The 20555-nt window shown below is 50.9% G+C and overlaps 1 protein-coding gene across 6 annotated transcripts in view; it reads right to left on the bottom strand.

Moving 5' to 3' along the window:
* DHX30 (DExH-box helicase 30) overlaps positions 1-20555 on the bottom strand; it is a 40406-nt gene that overhangs the window by 11347 nt on the left and 8504 nt on the right. For 2 of the 6 annotated variants that reach the window (XM_090048009.1, XM_090048005.1), the window contains 7 exons: positions 12599-12729; positions 9775-9885; positions 6846-7201; positions 5879-6005; positions 5014-5163; positions 4175-4327; positions 1805-2626 (listed from right to left, as the gene is read on the bottom strand). In XM_090048009.1, the coding sequence (XP_089904135.1) occupies positions 1805-2626; positions 4175-4327; positions 5014-5163; positions 5879-6005; positions 6846-7201; positions 9775-9885; positions 12599-12729 (1850 nt within the window). Of the gene's footprint in view, positions 1-1804; positions 2627-4174; positions 4328-5013; positions 5164-5878; positions 6006-6845; positions 9653-9774; positions 9886-12598; positions 12730-13412; positions 13522-19759; positions 19979-20555 lie in introns of those variants that run through there. The other 4 variants (XM_090048008.1, XM_090048007.1, XM_090048006.1 and 1 more) reach the window with 4 other exon arrangements.

Below are 20555 nucleotides of genomic sequence, written 5' to 3'. Positions count from 1 at the left end.
CAAGCCAGGGCTTTGTCTGCCTGGGTCTTAAACACCTCCAAGGATGGAGAGTCCACAACCTCTCTGGGTAACCCAGTCCAGTGCTTCACCACCCTCCTTGTGAGAAAATTTTTCCCAATATCCAACCTCCACTTCCCTTGCTGCAGCTTGAGCCCATTGCTCCTTGTCCTGTCATCTGCCCCCACTGAGACCAGCCCAGCTCCATCCTCTTTGCAATCCCCCTGCAGGGAGGTGAAGGCTGCCATTCAATCCCCCTCGATCGTCTCTTCTCCAGAATAATAAGCCCAGTTCCCTTCTCAGAAGTTACGTGCTCCAGCCCCTGAACCATTTGCACTGCCCTCTGCTGGACTCCCCAATGTGTCCACATCGTTTCTGTACAACTGGACACAGGACTCCAGATGCGGCATCCCCAGTGCTGAATAGAGGGAAGAATTACTGCCCTCGACCTGCTGGTAACACTCCTACCGATGCAGCCCAGGATGCTAGTAGCCTTCTTGGCAACAAGGGCATACTGCTGGCTTGTATCAAGCTTATTGTCCACTGTGAACCCCAGGTCCTTTTCTACAGAGCTGCTGCTTAAACAGTTGGTCCCAAGTCTGTAGCGATTGTTCCATCCTAAGTGCAAGACTTTTGAACTTTATGACGTTTACTGTCTACCATAGTAAACAGTAGATAGTACTAGTAAATAGTAAGTTAGTAAATACTGAATACTATTAGTAAATAGTAGATGGTGAACTCCATCTATTGTAAACTCTTTGAATATGCCATCATGTATTACATAGTAAAGCCAAGTCATGGGTTTTGGAGTAGGGCGGGGCAGGGCCTATCACAGCGGGGACCAGGAGGGCCATTTGGCCCGGGCCTCTCATTCATGGAGGGCCTCAAATTTAGACTTTTGACATTATCTCCAAATGAGGTTACACATACAGACACAGAGATACACTGACAGGATTGAAAGAAGACGACATTCATCATACTACTTTAAACTTGTGTCTCATTACCAGGCCACACCGCCTGTAGTGCACTATCAATTAATATTTTTTTAATATACCGGGAGCCTCAGAAAATGGAAGTGGCCCGGGCCTCTCTCAACCTCTTAGAGGGCCTGGGCAGGGGAAGATTATGCCCCAGGGAGCTGGGGTAAGAGTGAATCAGCAGGGCACTTGTCTGCATCTTTTCATGAATCAAAGGCAGGGCAGAGACCAGTGTGAAAAGGATCAAGTGATAAAGGTCCTTTGAAAGGGCAGCAGCAGAGAGAACAACATCTGCAAGGCAGGGAGCAGGTCCAGCTGCAGCAGAGAGGAGGCTGCAGACACACTGGGTAACCTGCCATCAAGCACCTGACCTGCGAAAGCAAACATGTCTGCAGCATTCGCTGCTGACTGTCAGAATAAGACAAACGTTTGTGCCCCAGACTGAACCCCTGCAGACTGTGCTGACATGTCCGCCTCCTTGTTAGCAGACAGAAAGCAACTGTCAGCTCAGGACACTCTAGTGGAGGCCACTTGGAAGAGTTAGCATTTAGGAAGAGCTGCTGCCAAGTCAACAGTTTAGACCCAAAGCAGAGATAAAGATTATCTGGAATTTAATCAAATAAATGGGATTTAACTAAACCTACTGTACTGCCATTAAGGGGAGGCTTGGATTTAAGTCTTGGCCAACAGCTGTTGACCCAAACCCAGCAGCTGTGCAGGGGGGGAAAACTACAGGGGTCAGGACTTGTTCTAGCCCAATGGTCTTTCCCTATTACCAGTCTCAGGGGGTTGGGATGCGACTGAGGGAGCAGAGCCTGTGCTGCACTCACCTTTATCTCGTAGTGCCGGTGCCGGTGGCGGCCCAGCTTGGCCAGGATCTCCTCCAGGTAATACTCCTTCACTGGGTACATGAAACCAGGCACCTTGACCACAGGGCAGTCGCCAAAGTAGCGGGAGAAGCGCTGGTTGTCCCCTGTAGCACTCATCATGACCAGGCGCAGGTCAGGGTTCAGTTTCTGGATGCCCTTCAGCAGGATGAGCAGGAAGTCGGTGTTGACGTCCCGCTCGTGGACCTCGTCCACAATGACGTGGCTGACGCCCTCTAGGCTGGGGTTCCCCTGCAGCTTCCGCAAGAGGATGCCCACAGTGCAGAAGAGCAGGGCCCCTCCCCTGGCCGGGGGCTTGCTCTCCAGGCGCACCTGGTAGCCAACGTTTTTCCTCATGTTGGGGCCCAGCTCCTGCGCAACGCGCTGGGCGACTGAGATAGCGCTGATCCTTCTGGGCTGGGTGATGACCACGTTGCACCGGGCACCACGCCCCTCCATGATATAATGCTCCAGCAGGAGCTGGGGGATCCGCGTGGTTTTTCCACAGCCCGTATCTCCTGCGATCACCACCACTGGGTTCTGCTCGATGGCCGACAAGATGGTATCCTTGTGAGGATCAACCGGCAGCGGGTGGCTATCCTGCCAGGACGCCCCCCGCCTCTTCCAAAGGGCCAGGAGATTCTGACTCATGCGCACTTCCTCCGCTTCTGACAAGGGCAGGTAAGTCCTCCCCGTGATGGCGTCACTGATCGCCCCAGGCTCCTTGCTCAGGTTCATCATGTCATCAGCAATCCGAGGCCTGGACTCCCTGGAGTCCACTGGGTACTAAGGAAGGAGAAGACATTTAAGTAGTTGAGCAACTCCTTGGAACAGACTGTCCAGGGGCAAGCTATCAGGCAGAGCAGAGAACTGCCATGGAGGGGCCTAGCCTGGCCTGGGCTATTAACATTTGGAGCAAATCTCAATCGCTGTCCTTGCAGCACCTCAACCACTGACTTAGCCTATCTGCAGCCTCTGCTGAGAGCTCAGCCCCCTGCCACCCTTCAGCTGGGCTTCCGCCCCCTCCTTGCTCCCGGCTTTGGCTAGGGCACACAATCAACAGACTTTGAGGGCTCCAACAATGCAGGCTCCTTGTTGGGCACCACAACACACGGTAGCACAGTCGTTCCAAAACAGCAGCGATGCTTTGCACAGCATCAAGCAACCGCAGTGCCTGGGGGGCAGCACTGCTGCACACTACTACGTATGCAGCTGGGCTGACTTATCTCACATGCCTGTGGGCCCAGGGCTGCAGCTGTGGTTCAGTTACACATGGCAAAATAGGCATCAACTTTTATTTTTGCCAGTGGGTGGGGGGTCTAAGATGATGTATTTGTGGAAAGTTTCACACATTTCAGGTGACAACCCTCTTCCCAATAGGGGCCAAGGCCCTCGGGCCCCCATGTACTCGGCACCTCTGCGTAGCAACATCACAGCCAAGAGGGTCCTGGCTAGAGGGTCTTGCTCCTCTGCTCAGGGTCAGAGCAATCCCTGTATTTGGGGTCAGAAAGGAATTTTACCTCATGGTCAGCTTGGTAAGGGGGCAGGGACACACACACACCCCTCTCTCCCTCAAAACAGCAAATACATCCTCGCAGCTTAGCTCTAACCTCTGCTGTGTGGGTCAAGGCTGCTAAGAGGATGAGCTGTTTTAGTGAGGGCTGCCTGATGCGTCATCTCGCTTCCCCACCTGAGGGAAGGAGGCTTTGGGGTGGAGCACACAGAGCAGAGAAGAGTCACCTGGTTCAGGAGCAGGCCAGCAGTTAAGCTGCGAGGAGGTGGAGACAACCCTGGTGCAGGCAGGTGCAGCTCTTACTGAAATCAAGGGAAATTATATCCCCTTCTATAGGGGAGAGGCCAGTCTGGGCTACACCAGCACAATCTCCTCCCAGCACTGCAAGGACACAGCCTGGGGAATAGCACTGGCCATCGCACAGCAGGGAAACGAAGCAGCGATCGCTGAGCATTGTACAAAGCCTCAAGTGACTCACATCCATGCACCCAGAGATCCCTCCCCAGTGGCTGGAGGAGCTGCCTTCCCAGTGCTCAGCTGATCAGAACCACAGGTGCCCACGGTTTCAGGTGCCTACTGCTTAGACAACCCACCCCATGAGACAGAGACCTTGCAGACCAACTCAGCAACCAGTGGGTCTGCTCCCCTGACCATGGATGGAGGCCCATGGGCTAACACCTGCCCAAGATCCCCGCTCCACTGCTTTCATGGGGAGTCCCTAGGGTGAGCTGATTATCTGTGGGTTGGCTAGGTCAGGGGCAGGGCGCCCAGCTATCCTCTCCCAGGCTGCAGTGACCCAACTACAGGTGAACACGGCTTACATGGTTCAGGTAGTTTTCAATCTTGCGCAGGGTGGCTTCAGGGACTTTGATGTGGCAGGGCTTCCTCTGGTTCTCACCCAGCTCCCGGAGGGACGTCATATTGTACATGGCGTGGCTCAGAGGGTTGTTATTCTTGTCCACTAAGCCGAGGCTCTGCAGAGGCAGGAGGACAAGAGAAAAGAGAGAGGGGCAAAGTCACCACGTGGAACAGTGTTGAGGAGGAGGGAACAGGAGCAGAAGAGGAACGAAACCATTGTTTTTGGAGCCAAACTACCCCTTAGTGCAAGGATCAGACTCTTCTTTGGGAAGAGCAAATGGACAACTGCCCAGCAAGGAAGGACTAGACTCCATCTTGAAGGGCCCAACGCCAATGATTCCTGCTTTCGTCACAAAGAGCACGCTGCAGGACCTTCCCATTCCCATCAGCTCTCCCATCGCTCCCGCCTTGGGGCGCACTGTCCACAGGGAAATCCCTGAGATGATTCACAATGGAGGACCAGCAATGCAGCTGCATCCACAAAGACGTTATTGCAAGGGCAGCACCTCCTCTTGCAGGCTGTTTCAACAGGTTGTAGGAGACCCATTAGTACTATTCTGACCCCCAATAATCCTCCCTGCCTCCCCTCCCTTTCCCACAGCAGAACATGAAGGGAGCAGAGCTGGGCATTTGGTCAACCCACGGTAGCAGGAAGTCAGTCTGCCCCAGGTGACAGTAGGAGGGCTGAGAGGATACATCAACCCCTTGTAGGAAAATCTCTACAGCTCTGCTGGCAGACCACTGGGTAGTGATGCACTGGAAGGAACAAGAGGGCGATTGGTACCAGGTCCATGTTCCTCACCTTAAGCTTCTGGCACGCCAGGGCTGCTGCTTTGTTTTCAGCCTCCACTTTGCGGCGACCCTTGGCAGCAAAGGTCATGGGACAGGGCCAGCGCAGTGTTAGCTTGCAGATCTTGGTCTTGGTGCCCACAGTACGGAACTGCATGTACTCCTTAGGGAGGGAGAAAGACAGACAGGCACTTCTGAGAGTGAGCAGAGGTACCTGCAAAGACTGCAAAGCTACCGGCTTGTACTCACTCGGCAGTGGGGTCTTTCTACACATACTTCAATGCTTTCAGGACATTTACATAGCAACACCCACACACTCACTATGAAACAGGGCACCTGGGCTAGTCCCCCTTCCCAGTGAGCTCACAGTAGGTACAAAGACAAGGCAGAGTGAGCAGGCTGCAGCATGGAGCACTTCCTGGGAAGGAAGAGCGGGAGCAAACATTTGCTGGGTGCACGTAGGGCAGCTGGAAGAGGTGGGTGAAAGCCCGACTTTAGCAGGGAGAGACTCCTGGAGAGGTCTGGATCAGTGACCATTATGAAATCCACGGTCCAGCACACTGCAGAAATGGAGGGGCCTCATAGCACAGTTCATAGAAAGACGTGTGTAATACCTTCCCACCCCCATAACACTTTCCTAGTACTTTGGCCTAACAGTAATCTTTCACGCTGAGGAGCTTGCTGCCAAGTTTCACCCCAGTGAAATGTTTCCTGCTCTTCAGTTTCATGCTCAACAGCCCAGTCTAGCCCCTCTTTGGAGGGAACCAAGGAATCCCTTCGCTTCCCTGTCATCCAAAACTGGACCCTGCAGACCCGTCCTGCCCAGTTGGGGAAAGATAGGTCTCCGAGAAAGAGAAGCCAAGCAAACTGCGACTCACCTTGACTGTGGAAGAAGAGGTTGCGATCTGAATCACCTGGGCCAGAAGGTTCTTGGGCAGAGGGAACTGGGTTAGAGCCCTGATGGCAGTGGTGTCATCTGTCATTTCAATGGAGCTCCCTCCCCTGCTAGATGGAGAGCAGAGTGTGTGGGATATGACAAAACTCTCTCCCAGTGCTATTCACACTCAGACCCATCCCAGCTTCCTTGCAATAGTCTAAGATTGAGCAGTTAAAGAACATGCTGCAAATCTAAGCAGATTCTAGAGTGGATCAGCAAGGGAGGATCTGCAGTAGCAACCACCAGATGACTGGAAGAGATAGCATTAAGGGGCAGAGAATGCAGATACCCCCAGCTGACCCTCCGAGTTAGGGTCCAGCTCTGGCTGAAGGTAACCAACAGCAGACTTATGCTTGTGTTGCAGACTGCAAAACACCCATCACCTTTTCAGCTCCTTTGGAGGCAGGAAGTCAGCCTGAACCCCCCATCCATGAAAGCTTTTCTCTTTGAATACCAGGAACAGAGTCCTGGCTTACCCTACTCCTAGAAGACCAGCAACCCAGGGTGCTTACACCCATAAGAGTACCAAGGTTGGGGTGAGACAGGGCAAGGCAAGACTAATGGTACTGCTATGAGAAGAGGCTTGCAAAACAGATCTAAAACAGCAACCAAACGCATGTGTGGTATTCAGCAATGGCAAACTATGCAGAACCAGATGTGAGGATACCGCCACCCTCTGCTCACTGCAGAGTCTCCTGTCAGAAAGGGAAGACTCCAGGAAGGAGCTCCAGTGCAGGGGGTCACAGCACCTATGGCTCCTGGAGGGTCTGATCCTGGAGCACTGGTACAGCCTGTTCACAGAGCACTCCTGCTGCTCTCTCTACTGCTAGCTGGCAGCTTGAGATGCAGCACAGGCCTTATCCCCACTCCTCCCTGGCTTCAGCCCACATGCTGCATCATAGCTTTACCTTGAATCCCTGGCTGAGGTCCGACTTTCATTCTGTGTCATTGATAGGTAGTCGGAAACATCAATGGTCTCTTCTTCTAGCTCCCCCTCCTCCAGTTCCCCCTCCTCCAGCTCTCCTTCCTCCAAGTCATCTCTCCTCATTGCTTTGGGCATCCTCCCTTGCTCCATGGGCTGGATGGAGTCATCTGGCTCCATGCGCCGCCAGCAAGTTGACAGGTCAGCTAGGGAAGGCCCGGACTTGGAACGCCACTTGCCCTCAGGGCACCACCGGTCATCAGTGCAGCCGAGCTGGTCAGCAAGGATCCGGTACTTGGCTGCATCAAACAGCTCATTCTGCGGCCCCAGCAAACCCCAGCCCTGTGTGAGAGAGACGCTCCATTAGAGACCTGCAGGAACCCGGCAGAACTCGGCAACAGCGAGCAAAGGCAGGACCAGGCCTGGATCACAGGGAGACCAGGGCAGAGGCAAACTTTCCATGCATGGGAGAGGGGAGTAAAAGAAAGATGAAAATGGACTTTCATGGCCTGAAGAGTCACATGTCTGTGTAAAGCTGAGGTTCTCAACGTTTCTGGACTTGCAGCCCTCACTATAACTTCTCTGAATTGAGTGGCACCTAATTTCTAAAACTGATGTATAGATTACTGTGCTTACCCCCTGGCTGAGGCCCAGCAGTAGGGGATCATTTAGGCAGGGACAAGCCCAAGACTGTTTATCTATTCAGCTTACCTCCTTACACCTCACTTATCTCCTCACGGCAGGCTTCAAAGACCTGGTGGCACTGCACGGTGCCTTGGCATGCTGGTTGAGATCACTGGTCTAAAGGTACTTTTTCTTACCAACTGTCTCCCTCGTATACACCATGGTGGGGCTGCACTAGCTCAGACTTCACTTGTTTTAGGGCAAACCCTGGCTGTTTAACGTGGCAACGTTTTGAAAACCACCCTTGCCTCTCAACACTGGTCTCCCCAACTGCCTGAATGCCCCAGCTCCAGAACAAACCAGATTGATTCACAAAGTAAACATTTCAAATGCACAAATCCATTTGCACTATATCCTAACGCCAAGTTTTGACTGTGGATTAGGCAGAAGACGCTGATTTTTCATTTCCTCCCTGTTGACTGAAATGAATTAGGGTGATGCATACTTACTGGTAACCACAAGATCACCCACGCGTCTGCTAAACTATTCCACACTGCTGTCCGAGCAGCTGCAAAACTCTCTGCCTTTCTGTCTAGGATCATGGGCTCACATTCAGATGCAGAAAGAATCAGAGAATCAGAGAGAGAGGGCTGGAAGGGACTTCAAGAGGCCACAGTATGACACAAGTTTTGCCTTCCCTCAGGTTATAAGAGGTGGAGGTCCGCCAGCATTTCTACATTAAACCTTGCAGCCTCTTATTACCATAGTATTTTGGCCAGAAAGCAGGGTAGAAATGCACCTTACAGACTAACTGAAGTAGAGATGTATGAGCTTTCATGGGCCAGATCTCAACTTCACCACATGCTCAGTAATATTGCTGTGAAGTGGCAGGCCCTAAAGGCCTCACATCAGGAGTCTGGGCACTACTGCACTGAGCATTACACACCACAGAGATAATCCCTGCCCCAGATGGATACTCTCGCCTGTTTACCTTGGATTATGAATCAGTTGTTTATTAAAAGGCAAAACTGGTAGCCTCACCCATACTTAAGGCAACTGTGCACCCATGTTTCACTTTCTACTGCTTTCAGCTTTTCCAAACTTTAAAATGTTTGGACCAGTGATTGTCAACCAGGGTGCCACAAGATCCTTTCAAGGGTGCAGCAGGGTGCCACACAGTATGAGTACTTTTAGGTGTGCAAACACCTACGCATGATTCACAAGACAAACCCAGAGATTTCAAACAGAAATCCAGAGCACTACAAACCATTTGGCCTGCTGTGGTCTTGCCGAGTTCTTTGCAACAAGAGAACTGCTCTAGCATTTTTCCGTAGTTAAAAAAACCCAAAACAAAACAAAAAACCAAGCAAAAGCTCAGAGCTGGTGTCCTGTGATGGGGTCCTTGAGGCTAATGACAATGAGAACCACTGGTCTGGATTAAAGCTTGCACTGTAGACACTATGGTATCTGCGTGGCATCTGCTGCCACCCAAAACAAATCTTTGCAAAAATGGTTTAGCCCTTCCCAAAACAAGACTGGGAGAAGATGCTTTGTTTTATCCATGTAGGAAAAATTCTTCCATCCATTTATTCCCCTGAGCATCTCCAAAACTTCCATACTTATATAATAATAAAGTGATAATAACTGAGGGCCTAAGTCAGCATTTCGTACAGCGAGAATAAAACATAATATTGAGTAGAGTGGCTCACTGAATGAGGCAAAGGTCCCATTAAAAAAAGGGTATGTGATCATGTAACTGAAGTGCGTTATGGGGCAGGGACCGCACACAATCTTAATTCTAGAACTACTTTTTGCAAACCCGCTGTTCTTTCCATTGTTTTCCAGGTGCGATTGATTAGGTATACATTGCACAGAGAGCTTGGACTCCTGCCTTACAGGTGTAAGAAAGAGGTATGAAGAGGTGACCAGGCTTGCTCCCAGCAGTCGGAGAGAGACAGCCCCCATTAAGATTTATGTTGGACAAGCAAAGGAAAAGTTTTTAGGGATGACCCAGAGAGTACTGGCATCTAAACAGCATCAAAAACATAACAGAGAACAAAGCCCAGAAGTAATGGTGGCCTGTCAGAAGCCGCCTGTTTCGCCACAGAAGTCAGTGGGTTTGCAAGCTCAGTCTCCTCCACTTCACTAAGAGCTCGATCTCTGCTCCACCTGTGAGACAGAGTCATGGGGAAAACGGAGAGGGAAAGAGATTTACTCAAGTCAGAGATCAAACCACCAGCAAGCAAAGGGCAAAGCTGAGGGACAGGGCAGGGAGAGGAAGAGCGGCTCACCTTGAACAGCTGGCATGCAGCAGCTGCAGCCTGCCTCTCCGCATCGATCTTCTTGGTCCCATAGCCTTCTACCTCCACATTCTTTGGCCACTTTATGTGCAGGGTGACTTTCTGAGGAGAGAAGCAAACAGCAAGATGAGATGTGGTGTATAACTTCAGTTCTCCCCTAACACAGGGGTGAGGTTAACCCTGACATTTCCCCAGTGGCAGGCAATAGAAAGGGCTGGAAAACACCACCACTCCGGTCTGTATTGTCAGCTGAGGCTTCTTACTAGCTCCACTTTACAGAGGTTTCTTAAGAAACGCTTGGCTGTTCGTCTTGCTGGGGTGATCTCACTCCAGCTGACTTCCTGCCCCTTGGCCAGGGGGCTGGACCCCATGATCTCAAGAGATTCCTTCCAGACCTAATGTCTATGAAATCTAGGTGACTGCTGAAGACTAATGGAGTGCTGGGAGCCCTCCCCCCAAAAAAAATTTGCATAGCTGGACAGCAGCAGAGCCAGGCATAAAGCCAGGTCCTAGAAGCAAGTGTCCTATAAACTGAACCAGAATTTCCCCAATAGTAGGGTGTGAGCTTGTCAAAAACGCACACCAAAATAATCTTCCAAATGAACATCCTGATTGCTTTTAGCTATAACAGGTGGCAGGACTGTTGTGTGATGGTTGTATAGTGTTACCTGGCAGTGTGTTGTGTGCTGTGGGTGTCTGGATGGACACCAATCTTGTCTGGACATGGGCAGCTGGGACCACTCTGCATAGCTCATTCTACAGTGAAAAACTCAAAGCTCCACCTTGCCCCATGAGAGCATCTCTTGCCCCAAAAAATATGAAAATGGGCTGGTGCAAAGCAACAGGAAAGTCTGCAGCCACAGAATATCCCTAATATCAAAGCCTCCTCTGCTGGCTTGCTCACCCCTGCTGTCGCTGCCCTGCAGAGGCTATAACTTTGCCCCTACAGGGTTGGGAGGCAAGAGAAAACACCCATGTGCCCTCATTGCTGTAGGGAAGCTGAGGGTGGCTGTCTGCACCTGCTGCCAAAGTCTGACCCAGGAAATAGGTGAAGCAACCCAGCCTGCATCAGCAGTGTTGCACAGCAAGGAGAGCTGCTGTGTGTTTTGACCAGCATTCCAGGCACCCAGCTCAGGAGGAGACAGAGCTACTGAAGAGCAAAATGATTTCTGGAGGTAAAGCTGCCTAATGAGTATGGTAAGCTATACTCTGACAGTCATGACTTCTGCAGCTCCCCTGCTTTACTCGCACGCGCACCCTCCCCTTCCCCCATCTGCACAGCCACAGCACACTTCCAGTTAGTGGGTTATTTTTCAACTTGCATCTTGTCAAAAGACGAAGTACAATTCGGCTCACATTCAAGAATCGTACTGATACAAATCAGCAGGAACTTTGAACAAATTAGACCACCTCGGTAGTCAGGCCACAATGTAGTTCAGCAGCACCCCAAAAAGTGAAATCTAATTATTTGCTGGTATTTGTACAGCACTCTCTGAAAACCTGGGATGTATAAAGTGGCTTGCTTTCATTACATCTAGTTGGGCACTTTGATGGAATACAGGTCAGAAGTGCTCATTCATCAAATCTGATGTTTTTCAGAGAAATGTATGGTTTCAATGCAATTTCGTTGGAAGGCTTCTTCCACACAGGAAGAAAAAAAGTCAAAAAGGGTCATGACGGGGGGGGGGCAAAGCACAAACAGCGCAGTGGTTAGGGCCGTCAGTGCAGAAGGCATGAAGCTGGTCCCCCCCACATCCCACGTGAGTGTCCCCACCACTCAGCCATTGGCTGTGGAATGGCTCAAGTTCTCTGAAATGCTCCATGAAAAGATGTTTCAAACTTGATTTCTTTCTACATTGACATGAGTGCAAAAACCTTTGCTCTTCAGGTAATAGAACTGGCATTTTCTGGACAGCTCTGGTGATAATTGAATGTTTTAGGCTTCCTCAAAAACGTCAATTTTAGAGTCTAGTGAAGTTAGACCTAGTAAGGCCTAAATTTGCGCACATAAGGCAGAAAATTCTCCATGGCACTTTCAACATCTCTGGAGCATGCTGCTTTCTGCTTCAGGCTCTAGTTCAGGGGTTGGCAACCCTGGCATGCATTCTGGTTGGCATGTGCGCCTCAGAGAGGATGGTGGGGAAGGGGCTGGGGCTGTGCTGCCACCACAAGGATCGGGCCCCTTGAAGCTCACCTTCCATCTACCGCAAGGTGTGCATACATCCATTGCCAGCACTGAGCCAGGCTGGGGCTCCACAGACTTCAGTGAAGCTGCTGGCAGCCTTCCTGCCACCTGTGGCAATCAGCCTGAGCTCTATGGCGGGCAGCCTGGGCTGGCTGTGGCAGGTGGCCAGGAGGTGAAAGCCAATGCAGAGGTCTGCGGAGCCCCAGCCCAGCTTGCTGCTGGCAGTGGGTGCATGGGTGCCTCAGGGTGGATAGCGGGGAGCTGTGCTGCCACAACAAGGATTGGATCCCTTGCGGCCCCTCCCACCATCCCCCCTGGCATGGAAACATCTTACAAGACAAGGTCAGGGTGTTTTTTGGCACTCCAGCCAAAAATGTTGTTGACCCCTTCTCTAGTTGCATCGAATAACCCACTCTTCCACAGAGGAGGGGGACAGGGAGTGATGGGAACTGGTTCACATACACATGGCACATGCTGAAGTAAAAACGGGGAGAATCTGTGTGAAACCCATTGTCACGTATTTAGCCATTTGAAAAGAGTGATGCTTTGGATTTCCAGATTAAAGATTCCTGGCCCTTTCCTCCTGACACACAGGCCCGACTTGCACCCAGAGGGAAAGACTACAATTACCTTTTTTCTTGGCCCGTTAGTGTGGATATACACCAGCTTGTCCCTGGCATGGGAGATGCCCAGGGCTCGTCCGATCACACTGTTGAGTAAGTTTTTAGGCTGTGGAAATTCCTTCAGCAGGTCTCTGGAATCTGAAACAAAAAGGGAAGTGAATGGACTGCCCTGTTCAAAAGAAACAACTCTCTCACTGGAGTCCTGAAAGCTCCATTTCCTGTATTTAATAGCTTGGGAAACAGAGGCAGAGAAGGTAAATGATTAGCCCAGTGCATCTGTGCACATCAGTGGAAAAAGCCAGGAGTCCTAGCTCCAAGTCTCATGGGCTCTATCTACCCGATGGAAGACGCTCAGTTCCCCAAGCACTGAAGGCTACTCTGCTCTGCGCTTCAGAAACCAGACAGCTCAATTTTCTTACTCTCCCCTCAGAGACTGCAAGCACTCCACATGCAGTGCCTCACAGCTAGAGCTTTTATTTCAAGAGTTCAGAGACACCGAAAACCAGAACAAGCTTCTACAAAATGCAGCCTCAGCAGAAACACCTTTAAGGCTGGAAACGTTCAGATTAAATCTCTTTTTGCATGTGTGGATGTAATTAGCCCATCGCAGTGTTCAGAGTTTGGGCGGTTGCACGGAGCGATTCTCAAGGGGCGTGTGTTGCAAGAGCAATGGAAACGTGCCACAAGATCCTGTACAAAATGGTAAACGCTCTCCTCTCCTGTCCAGCACCCTATTCCTGCCCCAGCTACTCCAACGCTGCTGCTGCTTTCCCCTGCCCTCCTCTATCCCCAAGCAGCCCGTGTGCCAGCCCCCCTCTTACTTCCAGCAGCGCCCGCGTAGGTGGTCTCACACGCAGACAAAGCAGCAGCGCTTTGCAGCCTGGTTTGTCCCCTCCCCTCCTCCCACAATCCCATGGTTGGCAGGAGGGGCTGCGGGCGTGGTGGCCAGCATATGAGCAGCCTCAACAGTGGGGTTGCCCTTGCCCCCTGCGGTACAGACCAGGGGTCAAGAGAGGGCAGAGAGTGGAAAGAGCAGGACATAGCACGGTTAAGTCCTGGCCCTGCTGCCCTTAAGTGGCACCAGCTGAATCAGTGATTTTCACCTGCTTTTTTAGCTTCAGGGACTCCACCAGATTTCTTCTCCATCAATTTCAACTGGAGTGCAACAAAATTCAGAGAAGTTCTGAATTTTTAAAGTACATCTCAGCACTAGTGTGATTTCTTCTGGCAGGGGAATGGAACCTGTTATATGTTTTGAAAAATATATATACCCCCCTCCCCCACTCTTTTGGGTGTAAGAGTGAAGTGCACCTGGAATTTTATTCCAAAAAATGTGCGCCCCAGGTACCAAAAGTTTGGGAAACACCTGAGTTAGCAAGTCAGAATTAGTCCTGAAATCAAACTTTATTTTGTCTTTAGGGCAAATGCAAATAAACCAAAGAAACAAACCTGTAAAGCCTCAGAAAAGCTGAAAAATGGCCTGGAGGAGAAGTGACAGTGCAAAACCCTATTCCTGAATGACAGACATCCTCAGTGCCAAGCCAAGGACCTCCAGAAGGAACACGCAGGCTCCCTCCTGCATCCGGATGTGTGGTACAAGGTTACATAAAGAGCAGTGACTCCCTGACACACCCCCAGGTCCTTCCCACTTCATCTGACTGGAACACAAATTGGGGAATGTGCTCCGAGAAAGTTTCCGGTATTATTGACCCCTCTCTTTGGTATTTGCCAGAACAGCTCTCCTGGCTGCCAAGGGACGGGGTTTGGGGACAGTGAGGTAAAGTCTGTAAGGCCCCGGCCAAAGGGAGCAGTGAGTAGTGCTGCACGATCACATGGCACTCAGAGAGCAACGCAGCATATTTCAGTAACAATCATTCCAGCCGCTCCTTAATGAGCCTTTGCCAATCATCTGTGGCACAGACTTCTTTCACAGAAGGCTTTCAGCAGCTCCTTCTACAGTGCTGTATTTCCCATGAACCGCTAGAACCAGACTTCACCCAAGCATGGCCACCCTTGTCACTAAAATCACAGATTTCGGGTGCCAGCAAGAGAGACCAATTCAGCTACTGAACCACCATGACTAGAAGGCACAAGACCCAGAGGTGATCCAGTAACACCCCTCCAACTCCATGCCTGAAAACCTCTGGTAGCAGAGACACTGGAGGGAAAGCACACAGGCAAGAGGGAAGTGTTTGTTGAACTGATTCTCTGCTCAGTCTGGAGCATGGGTAATGGCATGTTCCCTCTGGGAACAAATATTTATTAGAGGAGTTGCCCACCTCTGGGGAAAAAAAAAAGGGGAAGTGACCAGCGGTATTACTCACATGCCTCCTCAAGTATTGTTCACATAAAAGGGAGTCCCTAGAGGGAGATGCTGTCATACTGTGGTAGATACACGGTCCTTCACTCACTCAGCAGGGCTTTCATCCAGTCTGGCAAAGGCTTGTTGCGACTTTCTAAATTTAACACGTGCTAAAGGAGGGCAACAACCTCCCATCATCCGAGCCCTGTTCTCCAGCAAGTGGGACAATACTGATCCAGAGTCCAGAACAGTGCCTAGGTCTCAACCTAGTTTTCTGGATGCTTCCTGAAAGCCCTGGAGAGGAAGCATGCCAAATTTCTGCCAGGACAACCAGATTTTAGAAACCACTGTCCAGATATGGAAAGAACGAGATGCCTCAAGTGTCTGACGTGGGCTGCAACTTCTACCAGGCACTTGGAGAACAGAGCAGAGAGTACCTTGCCAAAACAACCTCTCTTTTTCAGTTCCTGAGCTAGAGTTAAGTACTATACTTTCCCTCAAGAAGATCTAATGTAAGTAAACCTTTTTCTTGATATTTCCAGAAGGACCCCTGCTATATTGCTGCCAAGAGAAAGAAGCCGACTTTGTTTCTCAGCATTTCCCCATGAAGGTATGGGGTTGGTAGGTAGCAGAGCAACATTTTCTAACAGTTCCCAGCTGTTACCCATCTGTCTGCAGTAATTCCAGTCCACACCACTTGAGACAGAGACAATTCACAAGTGCCCCATCAAACCCGCTTTGTAGATTATGCAGTAAATAAGCCTCCATCTGCAGCACCATGTATTTTCAGACTCCAACTGACTGCCTCTCCTTTGAAAGGTAGGAATAAGAAACCTTGCAACGATGAACAGGACACTGGAAAAGAGTAAACACATGCCTATATAATGAAGGAGCCAATACCAAGGATTTGGGGATGAATCTGCAGACAAATTCCATGTTTAATCCATTTCAGAGCACAGGAGAGGAAAAGGGCTCTTCCAAATCGCAAATCCTTCATTTGGCTTCTAAATCACGCTCAGATCTGCCAGCAGAGCTACAACATGCACTTCACAGCTGCTGACTTTTCCACATTTGCTGACAGTGTCCAGAGGATCATCAAGGGTTTAAGGGCACAGATGCACTGCCCCGGCCAGTGCACATGGCCAGAGGCACTACATGCACAGGTGTGCATAGCACTGGGTAGGAACCAATGCAAGTCTCATTGCAGCGCACCCTAGACCAGGCTGAAGCAAGACACACCAGGCCTGGGAGATGTGGGTGACCCAGTCAGCTCACAGCAGGAGCTTCAGGTCTTGCTTCACCATAATCTTTAAAAGGTTCAATCCTCAATGGTCAAATGGGAGGAATCTTCTGCTCCTTGATGAACTGATTTTCTTAGCATCTGATTGGGAAGCAGAGTAGCTAGTCTCTGAATGCCACTGTGATAAATGGAAATCAAGGTAGCCAGAACCCTGTGAAGAACTGGTGCAACCTGACATTTGAGAGGGATGAAATAGCGCAGTGGTTCTTAACCTTGTTAGGCTTACAGCCCCTTGGAAAAAGCTGGTTCATAGGTTTTTACTCATTTTTTGAGCATGAAAAAAATGAATACACCAATTTTTCTGTTGTAAAGATCTCAGAAAGATCATCACAGGTCAATATTTTTTAAAAAGCTATGAATTATTATTTGAAATTACTAGGTTTAGCTTGTGAATCAGTTTGCATATCCAACAGTGCCCCTTGGAAAAAGCTGGTTCATAGGTTTTTACAAACTGGTACAGTTCCCTGCAGCACCCCTGGAAGGATCTCAAGGCACTCTGGCTGAGAATTACTAAAATAGTGGCTGATTTTCACCTACAGTCTCTAGCAGGCCAGATCCATAAAGAAGGAGCACCTGTGTCTATGTTTCAGGTCCAAGGTTGGGAAGGAACTCTAAGCTTTTATTCCCCCTTGGCTAGTAGGCAATTGCAGGTGGGGTTTTCAAAGGTAGCTGTAGTTACCCCAGTTCTCCTCGCAGCTGCTGGGAGTTTTACTGATGACTTCCATGAAAGCAGAATGAAGCCAATGCTAAATACCACTGAAAATCCCACCTGTAATACCTAGTGTGCAGGGGATTCCATTGTTTTCATCATGGAGGACCACTTAATGGGAAGGACATAACACTGGAGGAATGACATAACAACGTGAACTGCCACATGAGAAGGCTGAGAGGTGACCTTGTGGCCACCTACAAATTCATTAGGGTGGCGCAGCAAGGGATCGGAGATGCGCTGTTCACCCGGGTGCCTCTTGGGGTAACAAGGAGCAATGGTCACAAACTGACAGAGAGCAGAGTTAGGCTAGATATCAGGAAAAACTTCTTCATGGTGAGGGTGGTGAAAATTTGGAATGGGCTCCGAAGGGAGGTGATGCTCTCCCCTACCTTGGGGGCCTTTAAGAGAAGACTGGATAGGCATCTGGCGGGAGTCATCTGACCCCAGCGCTCCTTCCTGCCTAGGCAGGGAGTCGGACTCAATGATCTGTTGAGGTCCCTTCCGAACCTAACATCTATGAATGCAATATATGTTAGATGTAACATGCTTTACACATGCAAAGGTCTGTTAAGGGAGACCCCTCATATTGCTGCTTAATTTAAGCTTGAGTGGGACTTACTCAGCTGACTTTTCTGGGTGTAACAACACAACCTGGCTGCAATTACTAGCAGGCTGGGAACCCCTAATCTAAGGCTTCTATTAGCCCAGGCAAATCCTGACAAGTGGAGAGATTTATGTGCGCAAGAACCACTGGCCTTGGGGGTGGGTGTAAAGAGCGAGAGAGTGAACGGCCTTCAGCCTTGCCTGGCTAGGAAGATAAAGATGCATTGCATTGATCTTACCTGCTCGCACCTTCCTCAGAAGGCCAGCAAAGGAGCAGTAGGGGTATGCCACTGAGCCCAGGTTTTTTCTTTAGCACATCGAGGCACACACAGTCTGTAAGGACTAAAGAGCCCCTGGTGGAGAATGACTCTGAAACATCAGGAACATGCAGGAAAGGAAAACTTGTGGCCCTGCAATCCTGTCACTTGGGAATGATATTAGCCCCTTTCCTGCAGCTGACATCTCTTAGGATCAATGCATCAGTGGCCTGGGGCTGCACTCCTAGACCAGCTGCTGGTACTACATGGAGTGTCATCTGAATACGTGCTAGGGAAAAAGTTCCCACGGAGATTTTGTTGGTAAGGAGCTGCTGCCCATTTGCAGCAATGCCTGGGAAGAGTATTGACAGTGTTTACATTAGTGGGGGCCGGATCCTGGTGGTATCATAGAGTAGGCACAGCTTGGGACTGCACCCCCCCCACCCCAGGCCAGTGGTTCTTAACCTTTTCAGGCTCAGGGCACCCCAGGTTAGGCTTGAGGCACCCCTCAGAAAATACCAGCTGTCAGCTTTCACTCATTTATTGACTACAGAAAAACATTGGAGCAAGTCTTCTATGGCAAAGAACTCAAAACCAAACAGGCCAAAACTATGACTTCCTATCTGAAATCTCTGGGTTTATTTTATGAATCATGTTGGCACACCTAAGTGCTAACACTACATGATGCCCTGTAGCACCCATGAAAGGATCTCACGGCACCCCTGGGTGCTACAACACCCTGGTTGAATAACAGGGCCCTAAACAGTCTCTGCCCTGAAAGGAAGTATGAGTTATAATCACTAGGACCACAGCATTTGCCAGAGAACCTCCACATTCGTGACAGACTTTCCCAAGCCTCTGCCACACAGGGCAAGGGAGCACTGGCAAAGCCGATCTATTTAGCTTCAGAAAATAAAGTAATTCTCCTCCAAGAGGGATTTGATTGAGCCCAGCTGGTCTCAGTAACAGAAACTGAAACCGCAAAGATGTGAGAAAGCAAGAAGGGCTGGGCGAGGTGGTGAGACAGCCCCAGCACAGGCCTGCACGAGCTATGCGCTCTCCTGGGGCTGCCCGTGGATCGAGAGCTGGATTCAGAGCTTCCTGGGTCCCAAACTGAATCAGAGGAAAGCTCCTCATCCCATGTTGCTGGGTCAGAAGCCCTGGGTATCATCTTTGAAATCAAAAATGCAGCTTGCATATCTGTAATGACCAGTAAAACAAGGCAAAAGTATGACTCAATCCTTCAGCTCATGGCAGAAAGAACTTAAAGTCAACGTTACGCTCCTTGCAAGTTAGGGAGATGGAGCAGGCTTTCAAGGAGTCCCTCAAGACACCCAATCTGCTGATCTAACATAGACCTCATGTCCCGGGACCTTCCCCTAAACAGGCTGGCACGCTCGCTCCACCACTGGAGAAGAGTCGACGGAAGGTCGGCATTGTCGGTCCCAACACCACCCGAGTCGGCCCCACACAGCCTTCCGACTGGCTGGCCGGACCTGCAGGTGACATCGCAGAGATTGCCGGTGCGCGGCGCTCACGGACACGCGTGGGAACAGCCCCGTCGCCGGGGCCGCGGAGATGTGGCACGCCGAGGGAACGCTACAGGAGAAACAATGGCACAATAAAGAAGAGAGTGGCCCAGCCCGTGTGAGCACCCAGAAGCAAAGCTCGCCGGTGCCTTTTCACCTGGTTTCCCGTTCACGTTTCGGTGCCTCGACGTGCCAGACCGGCCCGGGCGACCGCAGCTGGCTACTGACAGTGTGATGGCGAATTCTCAACCACTGAGGACGCAGGGGCTGAAATGCCAGAACAAATCCTCCCGGCCTCTCGCTTCGCCCCTCTCCTGGGGATCAGCCCGGGGGCCAAATTGTGCCGGTGGGGAAAGAGGTAGCTCGTCCCGGGCCCACCGGGTGACCTTGACCCCCCGGACGGCGCTGCCGGCCCGGCCCCGCCGCGCGTGGCGGCCGCGTGCCATGCCGGCTCGGCCCGCTCACCCTTCACCATGCTGCAGTCGTCTTCCGGCAAGTTCGCCACCAACTCGACCGCGCCGTCCGAGAACGATGCGCTGCACAGCAGCTGCGCGGTGCTGCCCGTCCTCGGCCCCGCCCGCCGGTGTCGGCAGCGGCGCAGCGGCCCAGAAGTGCCGCTCCCCAGCAGCGCCTGCAGCAGCCGCTTGGGCACCGCCATCTTGGGGGGGGGGAAAGGACGCGCCACGCCTGCGCCGCACGACGACGCGGCGCCAAGAGCGGCCCCCGCGCCCCGCCCCGCGCCCCCTGGCGCCGCCGGAGGACCTGGGCTCCCCGCCTCGTGGGGGGCCAGGAAGCCCGGGCTTCTCTGCTTGAACTAATCCACGGGTTTCAGTTGAAAAAAAGAATCCCAAATCCACATTTTTCCGTGATTTAAATGAAACATCACTATATCTATATAGAGATATCTCTTTAGAGATAGGGAGGTGCATCTATCTATAGAGACAGCTATCTCTACAGAGATCTCTCTCTATATACACCTATATGATACCTGTATTTATAGAGATCTCTCTACATAAATATATATACATATAGAGATATGAGAGAGAGAGAGAGATCTATTAGTGGTGTTTCATTCTAACCATGGCAAAATGTGGATTTGGGGTCACTTTTTTTTTTAAACTGAAAATTGGGGATTTTTGTCAAACCAGAGAAAACCAGGACTCCGGTGATGAAGCACTGCAACAGGGCACCTGGAGAGGTGTGGGGAGCTCCATCCGTGGGGACCCGCGGGGGCAGACAAAGCCCTGCTGGGATTTCGTAG

The sequence above is a fragment of the Crocodylus siamensis genome, chromosome 5, assembly GCF_052110815.1.
Source record: "Crocodylus siamensis isolate JL-2025a chromosome 5, ASM5211081v1, whole genome shotgun sequence".
Classification (NCBI taxonomy): Eukaryota; Metazoa; Chordata; order Crocodylia; family Crocodylidae; genus Crocodylus; species Crocodylus siamensis.
Note: the sequence above shows the minus strand (reverse complement) of the source record. Positions and strands in the feature narration are given on the sequence as shown.